Source organism: Lipotes vexillifer, unplaced genomic scaffold (genome assembly GCF_000442215.2).
Source record: "Lipotes vexillifer unplaced genomic scaffold, Lipotes_vexillifer_v1.1 scaffold333, whole genome shotgun sequence".
Lineage (NCBI taxonomy): Eukaryota > Metazoa > Chordata > Mammalia > Artiodactyla > Lipotidae > Lipotes > Lipotes vexillifer.
Window position 1 is genome coordinate 761,386 of NW_006790633.1, and position 11,465 is coordinate 772,850.

Below are 11,465 nucleotides of genomic sequence, written 5' to 3' on the forward strand. Positions count from 1 at the left end.
ACCCTTCGAGACTTTGGGCTGTGGTGTCTAGATCAAAGAACAAGGCAGGGCTTCCCTGGTGGCGCAGTGGTTGAGAGTCCGCCTGCCGATGCGGGGAACACAGGTTCGTGCCCCAGTCCGGGAAGATCCCACGTGCCGCTGAGCGGCTGGGCCCGTGAGCCATGGCCGCTGGGCCTGCGCGTCCGGAGCCTGTTGTCCGCAATGGGAGAGGACACAACAGTGAGAGGCCCGCGTGCCACCAAAAATAAACAAAAAAAACAAGGCAATGGAATTCTCTGGGTCCTTGAAAAAGTCAGCACAGAAAGTGTTTGCTCCAGGAGTATTCCAAGAAGTTTGGGGGTGAGAACTCATTTATAGAGCACCTACCATGGACTGCTACAGGCTGAACCGAGGTCTCTTATTTGATTTTCACAACAGAAGAATCAAATTTTACAGTTGAAGACATTCTAGAGACTTAGAAAGATGATGGAATTTGCCCCCTGGCACACACAATGAGTCGCCTGGGCAGGATTCAAACCCAAGTCTGTGTGTCATCTCATCCCGTCCACCATCCTTACGCTAACATGAGCATTTGGGGTGAAATTCCCACCTGCTGTTCATTTTGATGGTGAGGCAGCGCTACCATCTGGTCCTGTAACTCAGAGGTTCGAAATTTCATAACCTGAGCATCCTTGTTGGGAGTATAGATAAAAGTTGTTTGGATTGTATACACCCAGGGTGTGGCTTCAGGCATCTGAAATAGTCACTGTGGTAGGGTTAACTCTAGTGAGGATTTCTGAATCTCAGCAATGTTGATGTTTTGAGCGTCATGTGATTCTTTGTTGTGGGGGGGGGGGGTCCTGTGCAGTGAAGGATGTTAGCAGCATCTCTACCCGTTAGATGCCAGTATTTCCACCCCAGCCTGGCAACCAGCAATATCTCCAGACATATTGCCAAATGTCCCCAGGGGACAAAATCACGCCAGTTAGGAACTACTGCCCTAACCTAACAAAAGGTGACCTTTCACAGGCAAAACCAAACTGTAGAGTTAGATTTCAGAAGAGAAGTTGCCTCTGAAGGAGGGAGGGGAATAAGCTGGAAAGGGACACGAAGGAACTTTTTAGGCTCTCGTTGGGTGGTTGTTACATGAGTGGATGTGTTAATCGAAACTCTTCTAAATGTATGTCTATGGTTTGTGATGTGTGATGATGCCTCAGGTTTTTAAAAATAATAATTTATAAAAGGTAATATTTTCCCCTTAAAAGATAGAGATTTGGCTTGTTACAGAGCCATGTCCCTGATGGATTCAAGACATTCTGAAGCTGCTTGGAATGGTTATTTCTTGCCCTCGTTCTTGGCATCTTCAGGGCAGGGCTGGAAGGACAGAACTGAAAGCTCAGTCCGCATTGTGAAAAGGGCTGCTCTTTGTGTTTCCTTCCTGGATGTACTTCCGAGGACGCCAAGATGTTGCAGAAGCCTTGACCTGAGGCGTGAGGGAGTCAGCAGGTTTCCTGCCAGGTGTCTCACTCAGAGTGACAGTACTGGCCTCACGCTTCCTTCGAGGGTCTCATCACAGCTGTGTTAATAACACTAAACACTTTTCATGTGTTAACTTCACTTAATGCTTGCAACAGCTCCATGGGATGGATGGTATTATTATCCTAGTTTTGGAGGTGATGAAATGGAGACTCAGAGAGGTTAAGCAATCTTCCTAAAGTCACACAGCTAAAGCCAGGATGTACATGAAGGCAGCAGGCACTGGAATCCATGCACTTAACCATTACCCTGCATTCCTCCCTGAGACCAGTAAGTTAGCCTCATGGCTCTGCATGTGCTGTTCATCTGGGCCAAAATCTCCCGAATTCACCTTGTTGTGACCCACCTCCCCTTTTGAATCTTCCTGCCCAGCTCGTAATCCCTCCTTCCAGGTCCACCTTGATCCCTCCTTCCAGATCCACCTTACGTATCACTCTTCCACCCCAGAAGTGCTCTCTTTTTTGAAGAACTGTTAATTTTCATAAGCAATTATTAATTGCTTGCTAGGGAGTAGTTTCGTTGGGTGCTAGGAAAGATACACAGACATGCTTCATTTCTTCAAGAAGATCTGCACGGTTCAATATGGTAGCCATAGCCACATATGACTATTTACATTAATTAAAATACATAACATTTTCCATCTTTCATTTGTACTGCCCACAATTTCAAAGTGCCCAATAGCCACGTGTGGCTGTTAACTATTGTTTTGGACCACACAGATACAGAACATTTTGAGAATTCCCTGGCGGTCCAGTGGGTTAGGACTCTGCTTTCACTGCAGGGGGCACGGGTTCAATCCCTGGTCGGGGAACTACGATCCCACAAGCCTCGCGGTGTGGAAGAAAAAAAAAAAGAAAAAATGAAAAAGATATAGAACATTTCCATCACTGCAGAAAGTTCTGTTGGACATCAGAGGTACGCATCAGAGTTCAGCAAACTTCGGCCTCCAAGTCAAGTCTGTTCTGCCACTCTGCTTTGGTAAATAAAGTTTTTACTGGGACACAGTCACACCTATTTATTTACATATCCTCTGACTGTTTGGAGGCTGCCGAAACAGAGTTGAGTAGTTGTAACAGAGATCAGCTGGCCTGCAAAGCCAGAAATATTTATTATTTATCTCTTTCTTTCAGAAAAAGTTTGTCAGTCCCTGGTCTAGATCAAGCAGGGAATGGGATGCACTGGAGAACTGCAGATGATTCTTTATAAGAAACTGAGGGACTTCCCTGGTGGCGCAGTGGTTGAGAGTCCGCCTGCCGATGCAGGGGACACGGGTTCGTGCCCCGGTTCGGGAAGATCCCACATGCCACGGAGCGGCTGGGCCCGTGAGCCATGGCCGCTGAGCCTGCGCGTCTGGAGCCTGTGCTCCACGACAGAAGAGGCCACAACAGTGACAGGCCCGCGTACCACAAAAAAAAAACAAAACAAAAAAATCACAACAGAAACAGAAACTGAGGCACAGGCTTAATGGTTTAGCTGGAGAGGTGAATGACAGCTAGGTCCTGAAGGACCTGGTGTGCCTGCATTTCTCAGAGTGTGCTCTGAAGAATACCAGTCCAATGAAGTGCTATGCAGAGGGCTCCATGGCCAAATAAGTTTCAGAAGTGCCAAATACTGGTCCCACTTCCTCAAGGTTCACAGGTACATTAAAGGCTCTGAGAAGTCCTGCAGTAAAAAAAAAATGTGTTGTCTTTTGCATAACCCCAAAGGTATTTTACCAGCAAGTCATTTTTCCTTCTAATACTTTGGTTAACATTCTGTAGAACTGGGGTTATTTGAAACAGACTTTGAGATACTTGGGCTTAGGGGGAACCATTGAAGGCTTTTAAGCAAAGGAGTGACGTGTTCAAATGTGCTCTATAAGTTGTGGTCCTTGATGTAAATCAACTATACTTCAGTTTTTTTTTTTAATTACAGAAGAAAAAAATCACAGAAGCCAAAAAAATAAAAGTTGTGGGCCTTGCTACTTTTTTGGCACATCTCTCAATGGCACTAGCTGTACTTAGTGTTATGGTAGTTGTGAACTTGTCCAAACCAAGCCCAACTATTCTCTTTGAAGTCAGGTATTGTCTTACTCATGTTTATATCTTATAAAGCTCCTTCCTGGCTTTAGGCCCATAGTAAACTCTCAATACATTTTCGGGATTGAAATGAATTGATTGGCAGTTACAGCACAGGCACTTGTTGTGAGGTCATTGGTCTTCCTCCTTAATTAGCTCCTTGACGGAAGCTGGCGTCCCCAAATTGGAGGAGCAGGCAGGATGCAGAGCAGAACTCTGAAGGTGGGGAAATATTTTAGGCTGTCACAAAGTCTAGAAATCTGCAAATGAGAGCCTCCACTGCACACGCTCTGCTTGCCTGTGGTGCCATCCCTGGCGACTCACTGGCTGCGCCAGTATCAGGTCAAATTAATGTAGCATTTAGTCCTGAGTCACCAGAAAGACCCCCACAGCCTCGCCCCACCTCCCAGCCACTGAGACATCAGCCCTGCATGGGCCCTGGTGAGTTAAGGAGCCTTCAGACCCAAAGCCACTGCATTTCTTCTCCCTTTCTGCTTTGGAAGGAAAACTAGTTTGGTATTTTGTGGGGAGGACAGAGCCACAACAAACTTATTTTATTCTTATGTGGTCTCCTTTAGATTCAGTGCTCTCCTGGGGACCTTACTTGTACAGCATGGTAAGTAGATGAGTCCCCAACTCTGCACCTTCTGTGGTTAACAGCCCAGCTGACCTCTTCTGGCTCTGTCCGAAGGAAGGACAAAGCTAGCTGGGTTTGCCTGTGTGGTAGACATTGCCCCTTAGGGACTTATCAAATAATCCATATCAAATCAAAGACCCTAAGCAACAGCCGGCCTTGGGGACAAATTTAAAGAAATATCAGCACAGTTATCCCATTTCTCCAGGTACAAGAAATGCACATTTTAAAATCCCCCCCCCGCAGCTTTTTATTACAGACATTTTCAAATATGCAGAAAAGTTGAAAGATCATGGTGAACACCCATATACCCATCACTTAGACTCAGTTACCATTTTCCTATATTTCTGTCATCAATAAACAGCATTTATAATGCTGTGCTTTCATATGGACGGTCCCCTTTCTCCTTCCTGCCACTCTTTCTGCTACCCATCCCTAACTGGAGCAATGCCAGATTTGTGTCTCTCACAAAGTGGGTCTTTTAGTTCTTGCTTTGCGTTCTAGTCTCTTCTCGACGACCAAGGTCTGGCAGAGGTGTCTCGGGTTGCAGAGCAAGTCCTGGATGCCATAAATAAGAGACTCTACAAAGAGGCCACCGAGCTGTGGGGGAAAGCAGAAATGGTCATTGAACAGGTAAGAGGGGACACGCTCGGGGCCAGCCTGCTTGGCTTTTCCCCTTGGGTGAAGGGACCTTGGTTGGTGTTGTTAGGATTGGGATCCATCCTGAGACTGCCCACAAGTCGAGAAATGATGTCAAACTAAACGATAAATCTGACGAGTGAGCAAAGACAGGGTCAGAAAGTCACCCACCCTGCAAGACTTGCCTGCCTCTTAACTGAAGGTATGGCTTCTGTAAAAAAGAATATGTCCCACAGAGGCAAGTGTTTGGATCCTTGCGTAGCAGTGTTTTGGCCCCAGTGAGCCAGGAGGGAAGAATGCACAGGCTGAGGACTTGAGTACGTAGCTCGGTTTTCCCTGGTAATTAACACACAGGCCCTTGGTTTCCTCCTGCGGCATCAGAGCTCCACTCGGATGAGCTGCTCACTATGCCAGGAGACTGGGCTGACACTGCTGGTCTCTGAGCCTTAAGGGCTACGTTTCTTTCTGGTCCGAGCAAATGTACAGAGTTAAAGCTGTCCTCGGATAAGGTGGAGAGCCAGGTGCCGTTCTGTTTTGCAACTTTGATAATGAATGAATAAAACAAACAGCCAAATATATTTCTTCTGTATTTCAGAACACAGACGGGGTGAACTTTTATAACATCTTAACTAAGGCGACTCCCACGTCTACCGTGAAATCGAGTCTAGAATTCACCCAGAGCCACATAGGTGAGTGGACCTTGAAGTTGCTAGACCCTGTCTCAGCCTCCGTGTGAGAGGAAACCAAATTTTTAAAAAGCCTTATTGATATATAATTTACATACCATAAAATTCACCCATTTTAAGTGTGTAATTCCATGGTTTTTAGTTTATTTACAGAGTTGTGCACTCATCACCACAATCCAGTTTTAGAACATTTCCATCACCCCAGAAAGATCCCACATGTCTGTCTGCAGTCAATTTCTGTTCCTACTCCCAGCCCCAGGCAACCACTAATCTGCTTTCTGTCTCTCTACATTTGCCATTTCAGGACATTTCACATAGATGGAGTCACGCACTAGGTAGTCTTTTGCATCTGGCTTCTTGCACTTAGATAGTGTTTTGAAGTTTGGAAACCAGCTTCTGCACATTGAATTACGATGTCAGTTCTCCTAAAGGCTGGATTGAGTTGTCTTCCCTGCGGGTGCTGAATGCCTGGTATCCTCCCGCCACGTAGAAGCTGCAGGAGGCCTCTAGATTCCGCTGAGCTGATTGCCTTTGGCCGTGCTGGGTAATCTCAGTGGCCCCAGAGTACATCAAATGCAGCAATCAAAACCAATAAAGCATCTCCACTTTGAACATGTTCCTGACTCCCCCCACCCCCCCGCCATCTGGGGGGAATCAGGGGGACACTTTTCTTTTTCCAGGTGCAGGCCTCCCTCTTACACACAGCATCCCCGGCAGCTTAGAAAAGAGGTTCTCTTGGTCTTATTTCCAGTCCTTTGACTCACCGTGTACCAGTTTGTTTTAGTTCATCTTTTCCAGCACCACGTGAGACACTTACAGCAGGATGCTTTAAGTCAGCTCATGAATGGTCCCATCAGAAAGAAGCTCAAAATTATTCCTGAAGATTGCTCCTGGGGAGGTAACTTGTGTGACCTAATTAAAGCGTCTTTTGTAGAGCTGGGGGGATGAAAAAGGTGGAAATTCAAAGGCCTTAATCTGTTGAATGGACTTTGGTGGTGGCTGTAGTGTGTTGCAGGTAGAACAGTATTGACATTGATAGATGAGCAAACATAGAAAGACAGTAAATAACAGGACAAAATTGGTTCAAAATCGGGGGTGGGTAAGGGAAGTGGGTGGGGAGAGAAATGAAGTAACTTTTTATAAAGTGGAAGCCAGCAGTGAGTACATGGGAATCATCACACCCTCCTCTTTACTTTTGTATCAGTGTGAGGTTTTCCATAATAAAAAATTGAGGTTAAAAAAGCCATGCCCAGGGCTTCCCTGGTGGCGCAGTGGTTGAGAGTCCACCTGCCAATGCAGGGGACACGGGTTCGTGCCCCAGTCCGGGAAGATCCCACATGCCATGGAGCGGCTAGGCCCATGAGCCATGGCTGCAGAGCCTGCGCGTCCAGAGCCTGTGCTCTGCAACGGGAGAGGCCACAACAGGGAGAGGCCCGCGTACCGCAAAAAAAAAAAAAAAAAAAAAAAGCCATGCCCAAGGCCACAGTTGGTTATGGGTGAGACTTCCAGACAAAGGTCCTTTCGGACAGGGTTTGAGAAGCTCTCTCTGGCTGGCCTCTGCAGGCATCTTGATGTAGATGTGGTCTGGCATCTATTGCATTCTGGTCTGAAGGTCATAGTGGGGAAATACTGAGGTCCTCAGGGACCGAGACCAGGTAGAAATCTAGCCTAAGTTCCTGCTCAGTCTTTTTTTTTTTTTTTTTTTTTTTTAATGGTACCTATGAAATTTACTCAGATCAGCTTTCAAACACAGAAACACTCACTTCCTTGAGGAGCAGAATGTAACATGCTAAAGAATAAACACTTTTTTATCTGATTGAAGTACCAAGGGAAGCACTCAGGTTATGGAGGAAAATTCTACGCTTAGATGGCTTCCATTCTCATCTTTCTAGAGAAAGTAAGGTAAGCTTCTAGGAGCAAGTTTATAAACTACCAGTGGATGATTGCAATTCATCTTCTCTGGCATTAGGAAACAATCGCCCTGGTAACACTGATAATACAAACTACATTATGCACAACTAAAAACAGGGAGCCAAAGAAATTTCTCATAATTCAAATGCAACGGTCTGTCCCAAGAACACACAAATGATGGCCTGTTCTTTTCTATTCAGGATACTGTGATTGTCCAGTCCTGCTCAGTCTTATAGGGAAGCCATGAGTAAGTGGGACTCCCAGACTCCTGGAGGGGAAACACTCAAGCTGAGGAGGGTTTTGTTCATGTCTAAGAGACCCCAAAGCTATGCCTCTGTTAGGGCAGAACGTTGACAGTGGCGGAGAGGCTGGGACTTGGCTCTGGCCCTGGCTTCTTCAGGGGACACGGCCATCCTCCCAACACGTAGTCAACAGAGGACTCGTCCTAGACCTATTGTCTTCATTTCCCCCTCGTCCCTTAGAGTTTTCTAGAAATGAGGGAAAAGTTAGCTCAAACAAAAGAATGTGGTGTCAGAGCTTTAAGGGGTACAGACACCCATGGGAGGTTGGACGCTGAGAAGGAGGAGATGTGAGCACCCCCAGGAGGCCAGGTGAAGGTCAAACTCACAAGAGCACATCTTTTCAGCTCAACCCCCTCATCTTACCTTCATGACAGTGTTGTCCAGCCCCAGCTTCTCTCGTTATAGGGACCCTCCCTCCCTGCCCAATGTGGCTAGACGGGCGAGCCAACTACACTTTTGCTGCAGATGAAAACTGATAAGAGCAAACTCTCCCTGGCTCAGGTGTGCCTGTGTATGGGTCTGGAAAGGACAGACTGTCCTTTCCGGGTACCCTCAGTGTCCCAAGTCCAGTTTGTAGTTAAGGCCTACATACTTCGGAGTCAGCCAGGCCTGCGTTCCGGTCCCAGCTTGCCACTGGCTGTTTCACCCAGGGCATGTTGCTCAGCCTCTCTGAGCCTTATTTTCTTTAGCCATTGCACAGGCTAAAGAACCTAACCTCGCAGGGTTGGTGAAGGAAGGAGGCAATGGGATGTTGCTTGCAGAGTGCTTACTTAGCACAGTGACTGGCAACTAAAAATCAATGATGGCTGCTGCCGTTGTTCAGTACATACGATGACAGTGATGGTCAGGGATCCAGCAAGAAGGCTGTGCGGACCGCCTCCTCTCTTGCCTAGGGCTAGTCATCCATGTGACTTTACCAAGGGCCAGCTCCGAATTGGTTTAGGACTGATTTGTTGATTACTAAGGTAGTCCTGCTGGTTCAGAGCTTAAAACTTGGCCCTGAAAAAGCAAAAACAAAGCAAAACAAAAAAACCTTGTCTCTGGTGTGACTCAGCAAAGGAGGAAAACTAATGCTGGCCCCAAATCAGTTTGTCCCCTGAGAGGACCAGCCCAATGGGTATTTTCTTTTTTTTTTTAATTTTATTTATTTTTTTGGCTGCATTGGGTCTTCATTGCTGCACGCGGGCTTTCTCTAGTTGTGGAGAGTGGAGGCTAATCTTTATTGCGGTGCGTGGGCTTCTCATTGTGGTGACTTCTCTTGTTGTGGAGCACGGGCTCTAGGCACGCAGGCTTCAGTCGTTGCGGCATGTGGGCTCAGTAGTTGTGGCGTACGGGCTTAGTTGATCCACGGCACGTGTGATCTTCCCGAACCACGGATCGAACCCGTGTCCCCTGTGTTGGCAGGCGGATTCTTAACCACTGCGCCACCAGGGAAGTCCTTCAAAGGGTATTTTCTAAAGCTCCCTGTTTCCTTGGGTGTTAGCTTTCTCTGGGATTCCATCCCTCATGACAAATGGCGTCTGCTGTCATCACAAGCACCTGGATGAACAGACACGTGTGCTGTTTGGGCTCCCCTTCTACGTGGCCAGCTCGGGGCACAGATTTCTGGGCCAGCTGGTCCCTGTTGGTGAAGCAGCTGTGTATTCAGTCTTTGTTAGGTGCTGCACGGTGGTCACTTTTGGGTGCTGGGTGCTCTGGGCTGAAAGGTGCGTCTTGTTCTGGCAGGTTCCAAGCTGCTACCTCTTTCTCCTTCCCCTTGTACAGGCCAGGCTGCCAGCGTCTTCCTGAACATGGAGGGGGACTTCATGAAGCCAGTCATCAGCATTGTGGACGAGCTGCTGGAAGCCGGGGTCAATGTGACCGTGTATAATGGACAGCTTGACCTCATCGTGGACACCATGGGTAGGAACCACTCGGGGCCCATGGAGGCAGTGTCATGGGTTGAGCTGGAAGGGAACTGGCCTCTTGGGGGACTGTTGACATTGAAATGGCAGGAGGAAGGCCATTTCCTGTTACATGCATCCACCCCTGACCTTGACTCTTTGAAGAGGGTAGGGCTGCCCGAGGTTGTGACCCCTCAGAGAAGCCTGGCCTGTCCAGCTTTTGAGGCCTTAGGTATGATTACAGAAAAGGATAATACCCACGCCCACCTCGAAATTTAAAAAGAAGACATTTCCCTAGCCACTGGACAGAGGCACCATTTAACTGAGGGAAAACCTCGTTTTTGTGCAGTGTCACGGGATGGTAAAGCACTGCAGCATGAATCAAGACAGCCCTGCTGACCCTGTAAAGATGAGGACCCAGGGGAAATGGTCTTGGTGGGGTCCTTTCCACATTGGCTGCCACCTGTGCCCACCTCTGGTTTCAGGGAGGGCCAGGGAGAAGCTCAGGCAGGTTCTCAGAACTGGCAGATAAATTGAGGCACGTGGTCTGGCGGGTGTGAGCATTCCTCAAAGTCAGCATGATTGAATATTTTTGCGACTTGGGAGCCAAGGGTACTGAGGACGATTTGAAAAGGTTCTGTGTTTCTTCCACGACCTCCCTGATGTGATCCAGCATCTCCTTACCCTGTGGCTTCTCTGTCCTCCTGACAGTGCCGTCCACCTCCAGAGGTCCCCGATTTCCTTCCTACAGAGTGTAGGGCAGTGGGAGGGTCAGGGGCAAAAAGTAGTCACAGCTGTTAGGTTTCTCCCAGGCAGCCTGGCTGTGGCTGGGACACCCAGTGCCACAAATGCAGAGTCCCAGGCCCTGCCCAGACCTACTGCATTGGAATGTGCATTTTAACAAGACCCCAAAGTGAGTTTTATGTACATCCCAGCTTGCAGATTCCATGCTGAATCATGGACCCAGATTTTGGGTTCTTCTCCACTCAGCTCGTAATGCTGGGCCCTTCTTTATCCCCCTCGCCAGGTCAGGAGGCCTGGGTGCGAAAACTGAAGTGGGCAGAACTGCCCAAATTCAGTCAGCTGAAGTGGAAGCCCCTGCACAGTGACCCTAAGACTTCAGAAACGTCTGCCTTTGTCAAGTCCCACAAGAACCTGGCTTTCTACTGGATTCTCAGAGCTGGACACATGGTGAGAGAGGGTCAGCATTTCTTCCAGATTTGCCACTCGAGTAGGGGGTGGAGGAGCCACACGCACTGGTCTCATAAGTGCATTGGGTTTGGGGGTGTTTTGGGGTCGCTAATGAAACTCTATTTGTGCTTCATTGAAAACATAAATCCTCCTGAGAGACTTAGGCTGGGTTCTCTATCCTCTGCTCTTTTGTTTAAATGAGTTGAATGTTACTTTCCTCTGGACAGTTTGTCCTGAAGGAACAATTTGTCCCGAGGGAGGGAGGGAGAAGTTGTCTTTCCCTGACATTTTAAGGGAGTGAAATCAGAGCTCAGTGGTCTGTAAGGCTGAGCACAGTGCAGAGTACAAGTGCAGAGCTCAGTGGTCTGTAAGGCTGAGCACAGTGCAGAGTACAAGTGTTTGTGAGGAGCAGTGGCTCTGGAACTTCAGTTCAGAAGAGGCTTCACCTGCAAAGATGGGCACTGAGGCTGCAGCACTCTTGCACTTGCCTAGTGAACACGGTGTTTTCCCTTAGGCTGTAGGTGGACTGAGTAGCTTTCCCTGGGCGGAGGGAGATTATGGAGGGATGGATCCACCATGCAAGCACATGCACACACGTGTACACGCATACACACACAGACTACCTGCAAAGGAGACAAAGGCAGGAA

The 11,465-nt window shown here is 48.0% G+C and overlaps 1 protein-coding gene across 1 annotated transcript in view; it reads left to right on the plus strand.

Moving 5' to 3' along the window:
• SCPEP1 (serine carboxypeptidase 1) overlaps positions 1–11,465 on the plus strand; it is a 45,380-nt gene that overhangs the window by 22,114 nt on the left and 11,801 nt on the right. Inside the window, exons 9-14 of the mRNA XM_007463880.1 lie at positions 4,151–4,188; positions 4,711–4,839; positions 5,441–5,534; positions 6,316–6,429; positions 9,509–9,646; positions 10,655–10,818. Of these exons, the coding sequence (XP_007463942.1) occupies positions 4,151–4,188; positions 4,711–4,839; positions 5,441–5,534; positions 6,316–6,429; positions 9,509–9,646; positions 10,655–10,818 (677 nt within the window). The remainder of the gene's footprint in view (positions 1–4,150; positions 4,189–4,710; positions 4,840–5,440; positions 5,535–6,315; positions 6,430–9,508; positions 9,647–10,654; positions 10,819–11,465) is intronic.